The sequence below is a fragment of the Cibotium barometz genome, chromosome 2, assembly GCF_041138505.1.
Source record: "Cibotium barometz isolate CiBa-2024 chromosome 2, ASM4113850v1, whole genome shotgun sequence".
In the NCBI taxonomy this organism is placed as follows: domain Eukaryota; kingdom Viridiplantae; phylum Streptophyta; class Polypodiopsida; order Cyatheales; family Cibotiaceae; genus Cibotium; species Cibotium barometz.
Genome location: NC_141047.1, coordinates 61,806,608 through 61,829,182, shown reverse-complemented (window position 1 = coordinate 61,829,182; position 22,575 = coordinate 61,806,608). Strand labels below are relative to the sequence as shown.

At 39.8% G+C, this 22,575-nt stretch overlaps 1 protein-coding gene across 1 annotated transcript; it reads right to left on the bottom strand.

The window, feature by feature from the left end:
* Nucleotides 1–8,686: 8,686 nt before the first annotated feature.
* On the bottom strand, nucleotides 8,687–10,720 carry LOC147641323 (uncharacterized). The gene is made up of 3 exons (XM_086820490.1): nucleotides 9,943–10,720; nucleotides 9,666–9,838; nucleotides 8,687–9,230 (listed from the first exon to the last, which is right to left on the bottom strand). Exons 1-3 carry the CDS (start codon nucleotides 10,618–10,620, stop codon nucleotides 9,083–9,085), a joined length of 999 nt encoding a protein of 332 aa, XP_086676616.1. The 5' UTR covers nucleotides 10,621–10,720; the 3' UTR covers nucleotides 8,687–9,082.
* Nucleotides 10,721–22,575: the final 11,855 nt, after the last annotated feature.

The window sequence follows — 22,575 nt, the reverse complement described above, 5'->3', positions numbered from 1 at the left end:
TAAATAATCAAATTTTCATAGAGGTACTTAACTTGGTGGTAAAGCTTACACCATCATTTTGCATAGCTTTGGCCTTAGCCCACTTTGTAAAGGTGAGGACTATGTTAAAGCATGTATTGGTTCCCTAAGTGGCTTGGCTTGGTGGGGACTTTGTTGAAGCACACCTAAGTATTTTGCATAGCTTTGGTCTTAGCTTAATTTATAATTGGTGGCAACTATGAAGCACACCTGGGTTCCCTAAGTAGCTTAGCTAATGGGACCCACGAAGTCTAAGCCCCATTTTTTAAATGACTGTTCCAAAATTATGGGGGGGTTAAGGGTATATGATCCTTTTCTAGGACCATGGTGAACCTTTGGCATTCATCATAGTGTTGACAAACTCTCTTGCATCTCCAAAGAGTGTAGGCCAACATAATATTCTATCATAATCTAGCCTCGAGAACCTTGCAAGCTATCGGCAAAGTGTCTTCTAACTATGCCAGAATAGGCTTATTGAAGAATGGCATTAAAGTCAATGGCATCTTCATTTATGCATTTCCTCATGATACTGCATTGATCCTTCTTGTAAAGCATTCCCATTATCAATTGATAGGGGATCGTCTTCTTAATGAGGTGTTTGGCTTTGTCCTCATCATTGATGGGACAATCAATTGTGAATCTATTAGTAAAAAGTGGGCAATGTCTTCACTTCATTCCGGTATGTACTCAATGTGGAATAATGGAGCATGGAAAAGATCATCTTTTTCCACTTGGTTCTCTATTTAGAAAGATAATTCAGAAAATTATGTGCAGCCCCATGATCAATCATGACACAAACTCTTCGTCCGCTAATGTGTCCATGCGTCTGAGCCAAATCATAAGGCCCGAAAGAGGGTACCCACATCATAGAGGTTACACAACACTCATTCGTGGCATCAGTATGGCATAAACTTCAGAAAACTTTGGGGAAGCTTCAAGTGGCAAGACTTGCACCGTGTGCACTGCCTTACCACCGCCCTTATCGACATCTTTGCCACAGTTCTTTGGACAATTCTGTTTATCGTGATCAGTAGCCATGCAAATAAAATATAGTTTTTCCTTTTTAGCTTGCTCATAATCTTGCGGAAACAAGGGAACCCTTGGCCCCTTAGTCTTCTTAACCGCGTCATTCGTGGCATCAGTATGGCATACTTAAACTTCAGAAAACTTCTGAGAAGCTTCAAGTGGCAAGACTTGCACCGTGTGCACTGTCTTACCACCGCCCTTATCGACATCTTTGCCACAGTTCTTTGGACAATTCTGTTTATCGCGTGATCAGCAGCCATGCAAATAAAACATAGTTTTTCCTTTTTAGCTTGCTCATAATCTTGCGGAAACAAGGGAACCCTTGGCCCCTTAGTCTTCTTAACCGCGTCACTACCTTGTTTGGCCCCCTTCCATTTGTTCCCCTTAGAACTATGGAAGTCGGATGCTCCAACCCAAGGTATCTTGGCCATGTGTTTCTTCTCAATATTATCATCGAAGATCTATGCACTCTTTATGGCATCTTCTAAAGTTTTAGGATATTAAGTTTTAACCTTAGTCTTATATTCATTATCTAGACCACACACAAAAAACCTCATACTTTCTCAAAATCATTAAAACCCTCAAGCTTGAGAATGATCTCACGATACTTATAAATATATTAGTTCAACGTAAGACCTTCCATCTTACAGTTGTCCCAAGCATTCCAATTGTGATCCTTCTCGTTCTCGGTAAGAATTCTTTCTGAAAAAGTGCCTCAAAAGCAGTCCATGTCGTAGGCAGATCGCTCTCGCTGAGGCTTATCCACCACTTGTAGGCCTTGCCCTCAAGCGTAAGACTTGCCTTGAGAGCGTGAACAACATTAGGAGAACGGTTCAAAAGGTGCACGACCATCCACTTTTGTAAAAAAATGTTCACTGCATCTTTATTATGCTCCTTCTCTTCCCCGCGCGGAACACACGAGGCTTCATGCTCTTGAGCATAGCTGCCACTTCCTAATTCCCGAGCGTTTCGGTGTCTTGAGTTGACTCCCCAAGAGTAGATGCCCCTGGAGTATCGACCAGGACACTCTAAAACCCTGAACTAGCGACCAACTGCTTAAGAGTCTCTTTCATGGTCTGTAAACTTTAAGAAAGAACAAGTAAATTTTGTTCAATACATTGTGTGCGTGATTCTAATAAAGTATGTGCATGTAAATCCACAAATTCATGATCACCCACATCCATATTGGTATCCAAATATGGATAACCACCATGCTACTGACCCTCGAGAACCTCGTATGCAAGATGAAGACTAGTACATGACCAAAGGCTCACCGAAAATCGAACTTTTGCTGCTATCTCTGAAGTGATACTTCTCGTCTGCACACGCTCCGTGTTGTTGATGCACTGTTGTTTTTCTTGTTGTGTGGTGCTTGGCTCCTTGCTATGTGCGGTCTATAGAGAAATAGAGAGAAAAAGTCCCCTATTTGATGTGAAAGCAAGATAGAAAGCCTCCTGCTGTTGATCGATGAATAGGGATGCCGAACGGTACTACGCGTGAACAGGCTCCAAAAACCTTAGCTTAGGGTTGATTTTTTTAATTAAGACTGAATCAAAAGCTTTATATTGTCTCGGTGTGTGACAACGATAGGCGTCAGCAGACCTACTGTGCAGCAAGAGAGAGAGAGTCGTATGGCTGTAGATAAAAGAGCAAGGTGGTGCTTAGGGCTTTAAGGCTCCCCCGCCCCTCCCGGCCTCCTCCACACACACACTAGGCAGTAGCCAGCAACAAGGCCGGACAGACGGAAGCCGACAAAATTCCCAGTGTCCATGGACGGCAACGGAGAGCAACGAGAATCCGTGACGGAAGTTGCAACGTCGATGAAAATTCGATGACAAAAACCCCAAATTTGACGCCTCTGCAACAACTGAGAATCGCCGTGTGTGTGCTATGGCTGTCGTGCACAGCCTGTTGTGTGTCTGTTGCTTGTGTTAAGCGCCGGTGGTTCTCTTGTGGCCGGCTGCTAAACTTGCTGATGGGATTCCACTCATCATCCAGAGTCCCAAACTTGTCATCCTTCCCTTCTCGACAACCTTTTCACTGAAACCCTACTAGATCTCCAAATAAACCCTACTAGATCTCCAAATCTGTTGAAGATCCATGCATCTATTCTATCATGTCTCCTATCTCTTTGTGCCCTGTCCTTCAACACTTTCTTTGGTCTTTTTTTCCTGAGTATTGAGTCTGGCACGCTAGGTTAGCTCACATTATGATTGGGGGTTTCCTTATCCTTTATGAGATATGTCTTCATTAAGCATTGTTGCATTCTACTTAGTTGATGCTCATGAGTGATGGATTTTTTCATTGCACTTCGCCCTATCATTACTAGAGACTATATGGGGGATGCGCAGGATCGATGCTCGATGGTGACCATACAAGTGTGTGTGGAGGGTACCCCTCCCCCCCCCACACTTATAAATTTTAGTCATCATTGGCAGACATCATTCAGGCGATCATTTTCTAGGCGGGTTTTGGGCCCAAATGCACAAAATATGGGTTTTCTAAATCTCGGCATGCTTAAACAATGACAATGGTGACCAAACTTTACAGGTGTGTGGGGTTATCCCTTGCAAAGAGTTCATATATGGTGCTCCATCTCACTTTTTTTATGTAGGTTTCTCCAAGAGGAGGTGCCCCTTGCAAAGTTCAGATATGGTGCTCTATCTCGCATTTTTTACACACATAGGTTTCTCAAGAGGGGCCAAATGCATAAAATATGGGTTTTCTAAATCCTTTCATACTCGAACAACATTTGATGGTGTGACTAAAATTTGCAAGTGTGTGGGGGGTACCTTTCTCCACACACAAGCACAGTTCAATCGTTCAGGCAAGACATGGTGTCCCATCTCACGTTTTATTTTCTCCAAGAGGGACCAAACACATAAAATATGGGTTTTCTACATGGTGACATAACTTTGCAAATGTGTGAGCAGTAACCCTCTCCACACACTTGCAAAGTTTGGTCATCAATGGATGTCATTCAAGTGAATATGGTGCTCCATCTCACATTTTATATGTGAGTTTCTCCCATAGGGGCCCAAATGCACAAAATATGGGTTTTCTAAATCATTTCATGCCCAAAACAATGCCCGAAACGATGATAATAGTGACCAAACTTTGTAAGTGTGTGGGAGGCACCCCCCTCCACACATTTGCAAAGTTTAATCACCATTGAGCATCGTTCGAGCAAGATATGGTGCTCCATCTCACGTTTTTAATGCAAGATATGGTGCTCCATCCCTCTCTACACACTTGCAAATTTTAGTCACCATCGGATGTCGTTTATGCAAGATATGGTGCTCCATCTCACATTCATCAATGGATGTCGTTTATGCAAGATATGGTGCTCCATCTCACATTCATCAATGGATGTCATTCAAGTGAATATGGTGCTCCATCTCACATTTTATATGTGAGTTTCTCCCATAGGGGCCCAAATGCACAAAATATGGGTTTTCTGAATCATTTCATGCCCAAAACAATGCCCGAAACGATGATAATAGTGACCTAACTTTGTAAGTGTGTGGGGGGCACCCCCCTCCACACATTTGCAAAGTTTAATCACCATTGAGCATCGTTCAAGCAAGATATGGTGCTCCATCTCACGTTTTTAATGCAAGATATGGTGCTCCATCTCACATTTTCTACATGGGTTTCTCCAAGTGGACCTAAACACACAAAATATGGATTTTATAAATGACATCATGCATGAATGACATCCAAAGGTGACCAAACTTTATAAGAATGTGAAGGGTAGCCCTTTTCACATACTTGGAAAGATTTGTCGAAAGTTTTGTCATCACTATCGGACATCATTTGAGCAGAGATATGGTGCTTTATCATATGGTTTCTAAGTGGGTTTCTACAAGAGGGCGTAAACGCAAAAAATATGGGTTTTCTAAATCCCAGCATGCCCAAAAGGTGAAATTTTTGTTCGAACTTTACAAACATGTGGCGGATACTCCTCTCATCACACTTGCAAACTTTGGTCACACCATCAGACGTCATTCACATGATAGTCAAATCGCAACCAAAAAAATCCATAAATCATGAACATCAACTAAAATGCACTAATCCTCAATGAAGACATATCTCATAAAATATAAACATCAACTAAGTACATCATAATGTGAGCTAGCCTAGATAGTCTGGGTTTAGTCATTCTCAATAGATCTAAGTATAATGTAAGTAACCTAACCCATCTAGTCTGAGTTTAGTCACTATCAACAACAGGCACCCAATCAATATTATAATCCCTCACTGGTGGTGGTCAATGTGCACAATGTCAAGGACGTTATGCATGTCGAGGAGGCTGAGCCAACTACTATAGGGGTCACCAAATCCCTACAGGGTAGGCCTGACTCAAAGGTAGGATCCTAGGCTAGTGGTGTTGTAGTTTAGAGCTCACAAGTCCTATAAGCTGATATACATTCCACTTCGTTTCTCGACTTTGTTCTATTACAAGACGTCTCTATTTATAAACCCAAAATCTATAATCAGCTACTATCCATGCCTAGCCACTATGCACGTGTGAGCTCCTCTATAGTAAGAACACATTGCTCATATGCTTAAGCAGGAATGGAGAGCAAAGATTTTCACCTCGACTCATGTGTCGACACCAGCTTTCATAGACTTCTGAATATCTAAGACAATCTTGGATTTAAATGCTAATAAAGCACCTTTGTCTGGAAAGTCCCAATGTTATGAATTTAGGCTTGGTATAGCCAAACTCTCTAGTCTTCCATAAGCTTTTGGTCTTGTAGGGACAATATAGTTAGCGTTATATAAAAATATTTGTTTATGAATGAAAAAAGAAGATGGTTTCTTGAAAAATAATACTTTCCCAAGATCAGTATGCATGGCCTCGAAAGTCCCTGTGAATGACTCCACAGGTTGCCACTCAATGCATGTTGATGGATAAACATCTATCACATACACAACACATGTGAATAAGCCATAGAATCATAAATAACATAAGTAAAATTACAAAAAATATCTTACAATGAGCTTGTAATGCACATGCTGGAGTAGAAGGATGCATGTGCATCTCTCTTGTCATGTATAGATGTTGCCCTTTTATGTAGAAACACAACGAATCAGTATTCAACTATCTTGCTGCTAAATGACAACTCAACAACAAATATTAAACAAATAAGAGAAGCACTCCAAATTGATTTCAAAGAGTGTGACCACCACATAAGTACATTGGAAAAGAGTATTACTCCAGAATGATTTGGAAGAGACCCACCCCACCACATAAGTACATTGGACAATTGCCGCTCATTTGAATACAATTTAGATCATCTAACACTCACCAATTTGGCCTCAATCTCTATAAAGGCTCACTATATTAGATTCTATTTGTGCATGGTGTGTTACATGGATGCCATCTCCTCCTCCTCCTCCTCCTCTCTATCTCTCTCTCCAAATGCTCATCAAACTTGATATTTAAATGTGTGTGCGAGGGTGCTCTAATCTTATTTTTTTAAGGCTAATTTTTTAAAAATCTCATATTTATTGTGTATATGTAAATTCTAAAACATTGTCATTGTCAAATGACACCTCAACAACAAAATAATAAGAGAAGCCCTCTAAAACGATTTTGAGAGTGGCCACCACATAAGTACATTGGACAATTGTCGCTCATTTGGATATAATTTGGACCATCTAATGCTCACCAATTTGGCCTCGAGCTCTTGTTAAACATCAATGGAAGCCCTTTAAAAAGATTTCAATGTACTTATGTGGCCATGCGCCACATAAGTAAATTGAACAATTGTTGCTCATTTGGATATAATTTGGACCATCTAATGCTCACCAATTTGGCCTCGAGCTCTTTAATGGCTCACCAAACTTGATAGTGGTCATCAAAATTGATATTTGTGTGTGTGCGCGCGCGCACGCGCGCATGCACGTGCACACGTGAGTGTGCTCTATTTCTATGTCTCATTTTCATTGTGTATATGTAGATTCTAAGGCATTAGTGGCTAGTGGCTTGGTAAGAGACAATTGCCACTTTGTGTGCAAGTGTGCTCTAATCATATTTTTTCGAGGTTGAGATAATGTCTCATTTTCATTCTGTTTATGTAGATTCTAAAACATTGTTATTACTAAATGAGAACTCGACAACAAATATTAAACAAACAAGATAAGCACTCTAAAATGATTTGGAAGAGTGTGGCCACCACAAAAGTACATTGGACAAGAGAAACACTCCAAAACAATTTCGAAGGAAGTGGCCACATAAGTACATTGGACAGGAGAAACACTCCAAAATGATTTGGAAGAAAGTGGCCACATAAGTATATTGGTGGACAATTGCCGCTCATTTAAATACAATTTGCACTATCAAACGTTCACCAATTTGGCCTCTAGCTCTTTAATGGCTCACGAGACTTGATTCTCTCCGTGTGTGGTGCATTGCATGGATGCCATCTCCTCCCCCTCCTCCTCCTCCTCCTTTCTATCTCTCTCTCTCCAAGAGCTCATCAAATGTGATATTTATGTGTGTGTGAGAGTGTGCTCTAATCTTAATTTTTCAAGGCTATTTTTGGGGTCTTATTTTCATTGTGTATATGTAAATTCTAAAACCAAATGACAACTTGGCAACAACTATTGAACAACAAGAGAAGCCCTCCAAAACGATTTTGAGAGTGGACAATTGTCACTCATTTGGATACAATTTGAACCATCTAATGCTCACCAATTTGGTCTTAAGCTCTTTAATAGCTCACCAATTTGGTCTTAAGCTCTTTAATAGCTCACCAGACTTGATTCTCTCTAACGCGCCTATTGTTGCTTGGATGCAATCTCCTCCTCCTCCTTCTTTCTATAGATCTCTCTCTCTAAGTGCTCATCAAACTTGATATTTATGTGTGTGTGCAAGTGTGCTCTAACCTTATTTTTTAGAGTCAAAATTTTCTATATCTCATTTTCATTGTGTATATGTATATAGATTCTAAAACATTGTCATTACAATTCAATAACAAATATTAAACAAACAAAAGGAGCTCTCTAAAACAGTTTCAAAGAGAGTGGTCACATAAGTACATTGTCACCCTGCTATATGTATTTTAAAAATTTACTAGGTACCCTCCACTTTCATCAATGAAAGTGCTCATCTAAATAGTGAAATGACACTTTCCCCTATGATAATACTTGTAAGAGGAGACTTGTATCACCTCCCTACCATACCTTGTGTATGGTGTTTATTTTTTCACACTCACCTCATACACACCCATAGTCAAAATAATTAATTTTATCAATGATGCTAGTTAAAATGTTGATATGGAAGATTTTGTCTACATTCAATGATCTTAACAAGTGCATTTTCTTGTTTTTTGTGCTAACAAGCAATCGAAATCAATTTTTTTAATATATTCTTAAGTGATTCAATAAAGTCATCCATGTTTCTTTGTAGAAAGAATGACGATTGCCACACCGTGCCTCAAGAGACATGTTAATGCACTCTAAAACCAAATGTACAAAAGAAACTACATGCGTAACTGCCCAAGCATTCTAGTTTCCCTTGGTGTTTAAAAAACTTACCAAAATTAGATTTCCTTTTTCATATACAAGAGGTTGGTTTCATTGTAAATTTGTATATAAAAAAGCAAATTTGAAAATTTAGAGAAAACAAAAAAAGCCGAGGAAACCCACATGTTTTGTGCTACTATATAAAATTCGACAAGAATGTACATTGAAATAGTGTAACAAGAATTACTATGTAGCATGTGAACTTGCACAATGGGGACGACAACGAAACTAATGACAAAAGCGTTTCTCTGTTCAAGTCTCAGAACGAGCTTGGTCCTCTCTCACCCCATCTCGAAAAACAAAACATGTGAACTTGCCATGTGAAGAAGGGTATTGCCGATGGTGCTGTAACCAAGCCCGGGCTTACCTAACGTCTACAAAATCAGTAGCCATACATCTTCAAAGTCCATCCACTCACCATGATAGAATGTTGAACGTTCGAGATCATCTCTCAAATCGCTCCAACCACTTGCAGTTTTAAGTGTACATTCCTAGATCTCACTTATGACACGGAGATTGAGTTGTTGTTGAAGGGTCCTGAGTTGAGGAAGGCAACGGGTGAGCCTTCAACCCCCCCTGTGGTGGCGGCGGTGGTGTTGTCGTCATCCTCCTCCTCCCACAAAAAGGTTGCATAAGCTGCCGCAACATTGCTGCAAAAAAACATATATCAATGTTTATGAACTTGTTCGCTTTTTAAGAAGGTAGGCAGTTTTTGTTGCATTTAATTCTAATTCTCGTTAAGAAGACCATAACTAACCATTAATTAACCAACTTACTAGACATACATGCATACATGTAACAAGTGTATGTGCCCTATACATGTACATTTCTTTCTTTCTTTTTTTAACCAGCCTTTGGCTCAAGATCCTTCTATAGTTACCAAATTTCACCATCAGTAGACAGCCACCCTTAAGTGCTTATTTATCCACTTAGAGGAAGCACCAAGGGGAGTTTTGAACCAAGGGCCTCTTGGTCTTATGCTAACATCTTCACCACTTGAGCTATCACCTCATTGACTATACATGCACATTTCACTTGCTCAGTAAAAATGATTTGCTAGTTGATTAACGCTTCTGTTCAAATACCTGTCCTCCGGCGCAGCTTGAACTGCCCGCTCGAAGTAGCTCGCTGCCCTATCATGGTCTCTATGAATTTTCCACACAATGTCCGCATACTGTGCTAGCAGCTCTCCATCTCTGGGGCTTGCAAGAATAGCTCTCGCACAGTACTCTTCAGCCTTTTCATAATCACGCTTAGCCTAATGAACCCAAAAACAATTAATTATACTCAAACTTGCACGCAGTAGTTAATTAAAATTAGAGGATTAACGTTGACGCAATCTTGTATGCATCTAATTATTACCTCTAACAAATATTGGGCATAGTTTCTGAGAAGCAAAGGGTTGCCCGCATCGTCAAGCAGCATTTTTTGGTAGTAGAGATCGGTGAGATTGGCATCTCGAGCTCCTCCACCAAAGCCGCTGCATTTGCAAGCATTTGGTTTTCCACCTCCACCTCCATGATCACTGTCTCCTCCATCATCAACGCAATGCTCTGCGTAGTCTATCGATCCACCACGATCAACATCAATCCTATCAAAATCTACCCTCCAACCACACTCTTCTTCAAAACTAGACAAGTCTCCAGCTAGCGTGTTATTATCAATTCCTTCCTCAAGTGTTGAACTGTAGTTTCGGCTGTCTTCTACAGCCAATTCACCATTGTAGAAAGGGCTCAAAGTGCTGCAAGCTCTTCTACTGATCTCATGAGCTTCGTGATCATGGGGTACCAGAAGAGAAGAGGCTGCAACTCGTGTAGGACGTGCAAACGAAGAAGAAGAAGAAGAAGAAGAAGAAGAAGCGGCGGCAGCAGAAGCTTTTACACACAGACTTTTGAGAGATTGGCCGGTATCAACAGAGCTTGATCTGCAGAATTTAACGTTGGTAATTAGGGGCCTGGCTGCAGGCTCTTCTTTATTAATTTGAGGCGGCGGCACAGAAGCAGCTAAGGTTGAAGAAGAGGAGCTTCTCAGAAGCTGCATTATTTCTTCAAATTAAGAAGTAATTATGTATCCAGTTAAAGTTAAACAGTGTGATTTGGAAGGTGCAGGTAAGGTTAGGGTTTCAAAAGAGAGAGTTCATGAGCAGAGCTTGGGGCCTGAATTTGGGTTTTATAGCGCTCTGAAAAGCGCCACGTGGGGCCCCCATTAAAGTGGAGAAATATCGCGGGAGTGGTCACCTACAACCACGTGTCAGCACCACATTGCGCAATCAGAGATTTTCTGCCCCAAAACAACGTGGTTTTGCCCACTTGGCATAGCAGCTGATGTGGACTCGCAGCAAGCCAGAAACCTCTAGAAGTCACCATCCCTCTTACTAAAATGACCCTGTTTGGTGCGCCAACCAAATAAAGCGTAACTCCTTCCTTTGCTCGGTCTTTGTGTTTGAGAGTATATATATACATATACTCACGCACACAAACCCACGCCGCGTAGCCATGAGGGTATCGAACTTGGGTCCTCTCGTAGCAACCCAACCATTCTACCAACTCAACTACGTGCCCGTGGGCTCATTTGATCGATCTTTCTTATGCTACAAGTCGATTTAACTAACATGTATAAAAAGTCATCCCTTCCCTTATTTTCTTTAATTTCAATCGGTAAAATATGTACTATAATTCCCTCCTTTTTTTTAAGCTAACAATGGACTTCCAAAGTTGAATATTTCTCTCACCACTAAGATTCGAATAATTTTTTGTTATATCAAGGCAAGGCGAAATCTCTTTCAAAATGAGTAAATTACATTACATGATAGTTCTTTCCAAAAAAATCTTACCAACCCATACATTTGATAGCATCAAGCTAGACATAGCACTCAGCCTCTATGGGCCATACACGTTTCGACAAGTTCTTGGCCCCCTTTGTCTAATCACATCCATGGGCATGCTTGTACTACCAACATGGTGCATTTTCCATCTATATGGGATTTGAACTTAGGGAGTCACTCTATAAACCCCTATAGCATGTATTTAAAATACCCCTATTTTATAAGTATACATGTTTAAACCCCCCCCATAAACTTGCATAAATAAATTACATTAGACATCTATTTATTTAATCGCCTTTTGAATGGCGTTAACATAGAAAAAAAACATCCCTTAAAAAATTACACCATCATAAACAAACAAGTTTAGCACTATTTATGCCAAGTTCAAATCAAGTCATATCACACTTTCTCTTCTTGAAAAATAAGAAAACAAAGTGAGAAGATTGTGCACGACAACTAAAAGCAACTATTCATGCTATACAACCACATATGTGACCTTAATTGATTTGAGATACCTAGCATTAGCCAACCTTCATTGATTTGAGATACGTAGCATTAACCAATCTTGTACAGAGAAAAGGTCATTAGATACCATTGAAGTGGCAGCTTTGTTACAATTGTCTAAAGGCACATGGACTTTGGTTATCAAAATAATTAATTCTTTGTCATCTACAATCCCAAAAATGTGAAGTGATTCACATACATTGGATGAAATGCTACATACATTCAGCCATTAAACTATTGTTATCTACAATTGTACATATTAATAGAAAAATACCATCACCTTCAAATCTTTTGCATCAGAACATGTATTTTACCTTTACAACCTGAACATAAGGAAATGATGTAAAATACCATTTGACAATAATAAAGGAAGTTCTCACATAGTTCAATTTGGTAAAAAAGAGAACAAATGCGATTTGTGTACGAGAAAGTGTATTGGCATAGGGGACTCAATCCATGACATCCGTCTTGAAATCAAGACATATATTGTTGACATTGAATCGCATCAATCATTATAATCATTTTAGTACTCATGGGCCGATATTAGATCTTCTATCGACCAATTAAAAAATGTGCCACATTTATGGTGTTGCACCTTTGCTTGTCTTTGATGTTAGGGGCCTAGTCGTATCACAATCTATACTTTTGCCTTTTATTTTAGGGGCCTAATCATGTCCAATCTATACTTTTGTCTTTGATGTTAGGGGCCTAATCATATCACAATCTATACTTTTGTCTTGTTGGTAGTGTTGCATTCTTTCTTGCTATACTCTCCTCTTCTTGGTTTGTCTGCATCCACTATTGAGCATAGCATTAGAAGTCAATGATCCACCTCACTATATTGTTCCCAAGGCCTAGCTATCTCATGTTTGTGTAGGACCACCTTTTTAAGGAGTAGCCATATTTGAGCAACGTAGATGCTCAGTATCTCTTTTTGGACACCATATAATACTTCTTTTTTATTGATATAGTAAAATTTAGACTTTTGGAAAGCATGAGCCGAGTTATAATACTTAGGTTAGGTACCCCCAAATTCCACATTGAGTTCTAATACTTAGCCATGATCACAATTGTAATACTTAGGACAAGTACCTCCATGTTCTACAATGAGTAAAGGGCCAAGGGACACAATGTTTACTAATGTGTGGAGCACAAGTATTCATAGAATATGCAATCACTCTTGAACTCTCAAAGCTAAAAAAACACAAACATGAAGTACTTCCATGACTGGTATATAAATACTCAAAACAACTTTGAATATTGGTTACAACTATAGAGAAAAATACTTATGATAATAGTAAAGATAAAAACAATCAGATGATGAAACATGGAAGTTCTCTAAACAATCCAACAAACTTTTCTAATAATTCTTCCACTTCGTCATTCAACTTGGATTAAAAGGGATATTTATAACATGAAGCTTTATTGTAATGGGTAACACAAATGGGGTAACATCATGCAAACAAGATATATCACCAAGCACCTACTACAACTTCATTCTTCAACTTGGATTTAAAGCAATATTTATAAAACTTTAAGCTTTGTTGTAATGGGTAGCACAAATGGGGTAACATGCAAGCAAGATATCTCACTAAGCAGCTACTACAACTCCATAGAAGAGTTTCTCCAAATTATTTTCTCTTTGAGTGTATTGTAATGATCACTTATGTAGGTTTGTGCAATTGATAGTTCCGCGAAGGTCCAGATAGCTAGAAGATAATTGTAAGCCCAAGTGGAATTAATTCACCAATCAGTGTTGTGTAGTTTTTTCCCATAATTTTTTAATTATCAAAATCCTATTTTGATCACCAATCATCATGCCCCCATAGGATTAAAGTGTCCTAAAAAAAGAAAAGCAAAAAGCTAAAATTTTTCTTTCAAAAGTATAACAAGTTATCCTTCTAATTTTCACCAAGTTTAAGGAAATGTTGTAACACCCAAGTACTTTTTAAGCCTAATATTTCAAGGCATACTAATCCTTATATTAAAACATAGATTCGGGTTGTTGCAAGATCAGGGTGTCCAGTTTTATCCAGTTTATGCTAGACTGGCGAGAAAATTTTGGGGGGCAAGGTACTTAAAATGAGATCAAGCAAATAATAGAAAATACGCTTGCCCTTAAATTAACCCAATATAACTTAAATTAATATAAATTAGTCTAATTAATAAAAAATATGATGAAATGATAAACAAATGATCTTTCCATACTTAGAGTGATCCAATTTATTTTTCCATAAATGCACCATTACAAGTACACTAGTCCCTTTAGGTTTTAGATGATTCACATCAAAAATGTAATTTTACTAATTAGATTATTAATATTTGCAAGCCTTTTGATAGTCTGGAAGAATTTGAAAAAGAGATCATTAAAAATCCAACCATTGGATTTGCAATTTTTACTAACCACCACATTCCACTAATGTCTCAGTATCTACCCACTCTTTTGATCTACAAGATTGAGGATTTTAAGTGGTAGCTATTGTGGGTACAAAAAGTGGCGTATATTATAACACTTTAAAGACTTTGAAATATTTAAAGAAAATAGACAAATATCTTAAAATTTTCTCAAAAAATCAAGTTAAGCTCCATATTATGTGAAGATCTAAGGTACAAAGTGGGAATCTCATATGAGTTTATATGTAAAAGATATTAGCATTTTATGGAATCAGTTCAAATTTGGGACAGGGTGTATACATTGACTTTGTACCTAAGAAAATGAGGACTTTTGACTATCTAATGCTTAATCAAATTATGCAACTATATTTCCAACTTTGAATATGATGTTCCAACAAAAGAACTTGAAACGAAATTCCTTCATTTACTAGGTAGCCACTAAAGGTAAACAAATGCAAGCTGTAGAAGAGATTAGCAATGTGATAGTCCCATGTAGTCTTGAATAATCTATGCACAAGCTGGTTACTTCAAAGATTAGTAAAGAAAATGTATGCAATGCAGGGATTTGATGATAGTTAGTCACGTATGGCATTAGCTTATCATTGAATGTAATTATTTGGTAATTTTAAGTTAACATGTTTGCATTATTGTGCAATAATGGGATCATATTCTTGGGTTTAATGCCCATATATCTTTTGTAGCCACAGCGTAGATGGAATGAAGTTAATAAGACAATGCAAAGTTAGTAGTAACCAGCTTATGAAAGACATTCAGATAACTACTAAAGCATTGAAACATGATCCTGTCGATGGTGATGTTATGATGTCTTGAAAGTGAAGCTCCCCCACGCCTATAGTGGTGAATATTCTGCAAATTCTTTCTGTCCAAAGTTGTCTTCATTGCCTTTTGTAGGTGATGTTGTCTTTATTGAAGAGAAAGGTAAAGTAAAGTAAAAGAAAAGATGATTGATGAAGGGAAAAAACCCAATGGGAAAAAAGTGCCTCCATCTTTATTGATGTGCTAAAGCTTAGAAAATTGAGGTGTGTAAGTGCAGTGCATGGGTTCATCTACAAAGAGTGTCTAATGCATATGTCCAAGAATGGGACACTCTATTTATGCCACACAGTCAATGCATTGGAAAGATTAGTTATGCTGTGCAAGTAGGTCTATAGGTACCTAAGTGATATGTGGTAGCAACTTTAACTTGAAAGTCCAAATGGCTGTCCACAATCAGTTAAGTGGCATTTGTTGTAGAGGTTTCACCACTCATCCTTACTGTGAATATGTGCGTGAGTGATGGACTCATCTTCGCTTCACTGGATTGATTAAATAGACTATAGACTTTGACTCTTATGCTCATCTCATCCAGCATGAGCGACATGACTTACGTAGGCTCAACTCTCCAGCTTGAGCTTATTACACACAAAAAGATGAAAATAAAAGAAAAATGAAAAATGAAAAATATGTACATGCAAACGATATACACAGAGTAGATATACTTGAATATCTGGGACTGATACCAAGCTCATTTATTGGCTTGATTGCCCGACTCTTGACTCTTATGCCAACCAAAATGTTTCATTTGGTGGCGACTTGACTTTGTAGTGTTGTGTCTGGAAGTACACAAATATGAACTTATTGTACCTTTTCTAGGAAGCCTTGTTGCTGGTAGTCTTCATTGTGTGGTTGAGGCTTCCAATTGTAGCTTGCTCGCATATGACAGCTAGTAGATACCCCATTGGCAAAGTATTTCATCCACAATATAATCCATGTTTTGATTTGGGCTTGGATCAAAGATAGGGTTGACAAACATGAAGAACCGTGAAGATAATCTTTGAGGTGGTTCATCTTCTTTGATCTCTTGAATCTGAGCTTCTCGATTGACTTCACTAGAACATCTCTTAGGGACCCATCTTTTACCTGTGGGGGTTGACATTGGCCTTGAAGATGTTTGGGGTTCTTTGGCAGCAGTAGTAGCAGATAGGTTCTTTGGCACCCACTTCTGTTTGCCTTGCAGAGTTGTTGATGGAGTAGCCTCGTACCGTGGAGTAGCAGTAGAAAGTAGCTTTCACTGGCTTCCACTGTGTTGTAGACTTTGAGGCTTGAGGTGGTTGTTCCTTGGATACACTACTACTTGCTTGAGGTTGGGCTAAGGCTTTTGGTAACCATAGCTGTTCTTGTCCTTCGTAGTAGCCTTGTGCTTTGAGAAGATCTTCTGGAACAACCCAGTCTCTGTGAGTTGTAGACATAGTGCTACAAGCTGATACTCGCACCAAGTTGCTTTTGCCATGAGCACACATCTAAGCTAGTTGTTCTTTGGGTATCCATGTCTTCACTGAACTGCCATTTGACTTTGAATGCTGTGAAGTTGAAGGAAAGTTCTTTTTCTTTTGTCTTCGCCCTGGTTGACTCTTCTTTTGCGTGGATGTCCTTCGTCTTTGAGGTTTCCCTCTTGTAGCTGTACCAGTGGAGGACACTGTGTAAGCCTGAAATTCTGGTTTTGGTAGCCACAACTCACAATTGCCTTGGTTGAAGCCTTGCGCTTCCAATGACCTGTAGCTAGATAACCATCCACTTGACTTCATGCTTTTTGTCATCTTGTGCTCCACCCAAAGATGTGTATCTCCAGCACTCAGCTGACGTGCGTTCACCACTCGCTTTGGCACCAATACTTGACGTTGTTGTTTCTTTTGCGCTTTTGGTGATGAATATTTCGGTTGATATATCTTTCTGCGCTGATTGCCCTTGCCGTTTGTCCCAGTTGTTGATGAAGATGGGCGTTGCTCCGCTGTGAGCTTTCCTTGTGGTTGTGCTGAGGTTGTTGCTACGAATGTTGTCATTGTTAGAGCAACATTGTCCTCGACCTTGGCTTTACCTTTGTCAAGATCAGCATTAGCTGTACACCTTGGCTTACTCTCTTTTAGCTTTGACTCAGATGGCTTTTGCTGAAATTCTAGCACTAGTGGTACACTAATGCTAAGTTCTTCTCTTCCTGGAATGGACAATAGAAGCTTTGTTGTGCCTCTATAGCATTCACGTTCAGCCATCCACCAGTGGCAACCAAGAACCACGTGTTCACTTAGATGCCCTGGATTCATCACAAAGAACCTTCCCTTCTTGGAGTGAGAGTTTATGCTCAAAACAACATTTAGTACTCCGATACACTTTCCAACAAGGTTATGTGAACTTTGTTCAAACTTGGAAATCAAAGCAAGATTTGGCTTACCAAGCAAACACCAAGTTTGATGGGACATCATGTTCACCTGTGCTTTCCTGTCAAGAAGAGCTATTCTTTGGAGAATCTTTCCACGCCTACCTTGTAGGTTGATGGCAATTCGTGTCGGTGGAATAGATGCTCTGACATGCTTGTCCTTAGCGTCTGTAGTAGTTGAATGACATGGTTGTGCTTGCTCTTGAATCACTTTTGGTCCTGCTTTTGCGTGCGAGCTAGCACCTGGGTTCTTCTTTGGTTCACTCTTGATAACAAGGCTGGACTGCAAAGTTTCTCGTTTTGTCGTAGATCTGTGTGCTACACCTAAAGTGTGCTCTTCTTGTTGATGGATGCTATCCATTGTACCTGGATCTACAGTCATACAAGATGTTGTCTCTTTTTCAATCAACGCATTTGCTAGCCTTGAATCTTTCTCTATGGAGTTGATAACCAAGTTATCCTTTGAGTGTGTTGTGGTCTCTATTACCAGATTACTTGGACTTTTTGGGTTCTCTACTTGTCTCAATTCTGTGTTTCCCCTTTGAGACAAGATTTGTCCTTCAAGCAGTGATTCAGGAGGTGGTGTTTCAGGCCATATTGTAACAATATGATAATCTTTTGGGTTAACCTCCTCAGTTTTGTTTGACTTCTTGAGCCTTGCCTTTGATGGACAATCTTTGAAAGCATGATCAATCGCACATCTAGTACAAGTTATCAGGAAGGGGTTTGCCCTTTCTGTTATCACACTCATACCCACTAGATGTGGTGTTCTACTCTCGGGTGTGTCTAGACATGGGGTCTTATTGGTTTCAGAGCTCAGTGGCATGTTCGGAACAGGCTTCAAAGCTAGTTTCTTCTCTTGGACTGAGCTACTTAGTTGGTTTTTGACACTAAGGTTTCTCTGTGATAAGCGAGGGTACCAACTTTGTGCTTCTTCATCAGACATTGTTGGGGGAGAGACAGGCCTATAAAAGTTCATGTTCATGTCTTGGTAGACTATCATGCTCCTGTCCGGCGCTTCCAACATTCGTATCAACGGCATTTTAACCACAAAATTTTGAGGACTGGGATGGAAAAGTTCGAAGACAATCCCCAAATCGGTTTTAAACCTCTGAAATCCACTACTTGAAGATGGTATGGGATGGGCAGTGGTACCATCAAGATATCTGAATGTATATGTGGGGCTAACTTGGAAGGTCATGTTCATGGACTCTACATTCCGTTGCGGAGAGCTTGACTCTGATTCATCAGACAAAGTTGTTTCATGCTCTGAAACTACCTTGATCATCTGGAAGGGTATGATGTCATATCCCTCATCATCACAAAACCTCGTAGGTGTTGCTTCATTCACACTTACGTCAAGGGTAGCTAGAATGTCACTCCATCCAAAAGGCTCTAATTCCATTTTTGGAAACGGCTCTGGAATATATGCGTCATCCTTTGTCATACTCTCAAGAGAGTTATGTTCAGAATCTCCTTCTGAAGCTCCACACATCCATATCTCTTTGCTAGAGCTCAACCATGATGGTACAGATGTTTTGTCATGGATTGTAGCCATATCAAAATCTTCAACAGGGGTTTTTGCTACGTCTCTGTAGGAGTGGTCTGCTATATTGATCCGCGTGATTGCAGAATCCTGGCGTAAGTAGATATAGTTAAAACCCCAATCCTGTATCATCTTAAGTTGTCTCATAAATGGACGTCCCAAAATGATATCATAATTCGAGCTCTTCCCAAAATCTACTACGGCAAATGTATGCTCATACTCAACTCCACAAGAAGTAACAACTACACGCTCTAGAAGACCTATGGGTCGCTCAATATGTCCATCAGCTAACTGCAATTTCATGCGAGTCTTCCTTAGAGCTGGCATTCTCCAAGTCTTCCAAATTGACTTTGTAGCAATGGCAACACCTTCTCCACTATCCAAGATAGCTACAGTGGTGTGGCCTGCTAGCTCAACCGGTATGGTCGTATTACCATCATCTCCCTCGCAGTACTCACCAACTTTGTTGATTGGTACTGGTTGGTAGATCTTTGGACTCTTTTGTTCTTTGAAAGGTATGGTTTCTGAGATAGGTATTGAAATACCCATCTTCTGTAAACATGTACCAACATCCTTCCACAGTTCCGGCTTCACTTTAAGCACCTCTGCCAATGTCAATGTACACTTGATTGGTGCACTGAGTAAGGCAGATAAGTTCATTGAGTCTAAGATAGGCGGGTTATCCATTCTAAGAGAGGTTAGTTTCATCAAGTCTGAGTGAGCTTCATACTCCCCTACGTAAGATGGTAAAGTCTTTAGAGTTTCTGCTTTGCTTGCAAAAGACTTTTTTGATCCAACATCTCCAGCCTCTGATCTTAACTCAAGAGTTTTTGGGTCAAAGTCAATCTCAACAATAGGAGGTTTCTGATTTGCTCCCTTTGTATCCCTGTTCTTGTTTATGGCTTCCCATCACTTGTTTCCCCAATCTTCATCCACTTCCGGTATATGTGAAGTATGTTCTTGGATGAATTTCTTCGTGTTTTCTTCTTTCTCTTCATGTTTCGTTTCATTCTCTTCCTCAAGAATTTCATTTGGTTTCAATGTTTGAGGCTCTTTTGTGGATTTTGTCTCGGTTTGTGTGAGAGGTTTCACCTGATCAGCTAGAGCTTGAGTCGCTTCGGTCAATTTTTTATAGATCTCTAATTGCCTAGCTTCTTGTACTGGATCAGGGTATCGTCTCCATCTTTCTTCTAGGTAATCAAGAGGTTTAAGTCTTGCTTCATAAGCCTTCAGTAAACCTTCAAGAGGTTCAAAGTGCTTATCGGCAAGAACAGATCCTCCTGAGTCTTTCTCATCCCCTTTTTCACCTTCTTGTGGTTTTGTTGGTTTCGTCTCCTTTGAGCTGATTGTTCTTTCTCGTCATGTTTCTTTTTAGCAGCTGCCCTTCTAGCTCTTCTCGCTTTCCAGCTTCTAGAAGAAGTTTTTCCGCTCTCACTCACGACAACTTCTTTTTCATTTTTTTCCTCTGGTGCTTTAGCCTTAGCTTGAGCTCTTGTTACAACTTGTATGGACACTACTGGTTCAGTCTCTGACAACCCTGGAGAGCTCTTTGATGGCACAACATCTACCAAGTTCAATGTGGCTGGTGCCTTTCCCTTGTTGTAAGGATTCAAGAGGCAATCTTGCACTAGATGCTTCTTACCACAATCAACACAAAATATGTTCAATGGTGGTAATGTCGGCCTTACAACCTCACTTGGCTGAGCTTCTTCCGGCTGCGCAGTTCTAACCTTGGCAACTCCTGGAAAGAGTGTTTGATTACCCATTCCCTGATATCGTGGTGTTTGTAGCCTCGCATTTTGGTGAGTTATCTCTTGTTCCCTCATGTATCTAATGCGACGGTAACAATCTTTTGTCTCATGATTGGTCCATTCTTGTTCAAATTCGCACCACATGTTTGCCCTTGTTTGCTCTACTCCTTGTTGTGTTGTTGGTCTAAACATTTGTCTCATTTTTCCCAAAACCAACTCCGCAATGGCTTCTACATCTAGTTGACGACTCTTATCAGTCTCATCATCTCTTCCCGAACTAGATGCTTCAACCCTTGATGCAATTCTCTCCTTACTGTAGATATCACAGTTGTCATCTAAGTCAATTGCATCATTTATGCAAGTTTCTAGTGCTTTATGTCGTTTAATGTACAAGCTTGCATGTAAAGACTTGTTTAGCAGTCCTTCCAAGAAGATTGAAACTAGCTTCGCTTGTCCAGGAAGCTCATCTTTTGGGTAGCGAGAGATGTATTGGTGTAATCGATTAGCACAATCTCTCACTGTTTCCTTTTCTTCTTGTTTAAAACTGTCGATCAAGATGCTTACGCTATGCTTGATTCCAGTTTTTGTGAACGCTTTCACAAAGTCTTGTTCAAGAGCTTCGAAGTCTTTGAATATCCATGGATTTAAGGTTTGGAACCATGATAGGGCTTTCCCTTCTAGCGTCAATCCAAAACCTTCCACTAAGATGTGAAGATCGAAGACCTTCTCAGCTCTCGCCACTTGTCTAAATGAAGCTAAGTGATCGTGAGGATCACCTGTTCCATCGTACTTCTTGACCCATTTCTGAAAATTACATGGTTTCGTTTTGTTTCGTGTTGGGTCCCATGAGGATTCAATCGGCCCAAATCCTGGTGGTACTGACAATGTGTAGCCCGACTGTGTTGGTAGTGGTCTTGTTGGTACTCTAGTTACCGGATGACCACTCGTGACCTGCGTGTGTATTGAACCCGCTGCGTTTGGTGTGACCGAAAACAATGGTGGCATAGGTTCCTTTGGAACTGTTTGCCCCAACATATCCACTCCTCCTGGATCCTCAACAGGCATGTACCTTATTCCACTCCGGTCAGTGAAACTATCTACTTGGTAGTGAACTAATGGTGCATGATCAAAGGTTGAGAAGTAATCCTCAATCTTGACCACAAATCTTTTGAATGGATCTAAGTAGATCTTTGCACCATAAGTATTGACCTTTACAAATTGCAACTCAATATTAAAGCCTAAGGCAATACTCTCAGCTCGCTCGGAATTCATAATTAATCAATTGCAAAACCCCAACCTTTTACCTGATGGTCAAAGCAAGGCTCGGTAATTGCTCCTCTTTGTACTTCAGTCCGTGCTCCAATCTCTGAAACCTGCAATCAAGTGCTCTTCTTAGCAGTATCTGGTTTCTTTTGTGCTATGTGCACTACCACTAGAGTCAGTGCTTGTGATTGGTCCCACTCAAAGTCAATTGCACAACGAAATCTGGCAGTTTTTAGCAGTTCACGACAAATTGACTAGAATCACTAAAATGCAGATATCTCACAATCCGGGAGGGATTTTGCGATGGTTGAGGCACCGTTAGAACCGCGTCGACAAGTACTACAGGCCCATGAGGTCAAAACTCAAAAATTTTACAGCTGCCAAAAATCGCGATTTTTGGCAACTTCACCCTTGCAGATGAAAATTGACTCCCATCTGTAGATATTGCTTTCTAGAGCATGCATGTGAAGTTTTTATGCCAAAACATTCAATTTTCATGTGT

Coding starts and splice junctions, on each gene's coding strand:
- LOC147641323 (XM_086820490.1), bottom strand. CDS start 10,620: ATGCAGCTTCTGAGAAGCTCCTCTTCTTCAACCTTAGCTGCTTCTGTG. Junction 9,839..9,942: donor ATGCCCAATATTTGTTAGAG/GTAATAATTAGA, acceptor TGGGTTCATTAG/GCTAAGCGTGATTATGAAAA. Junction 9,231..9,665: donor CAAGCTGCGCCGGAGGACAG/GTATTTGAACAG, acceptor GTTTTTTTGCAG/CAATGTTGCGGCAGCTTATG.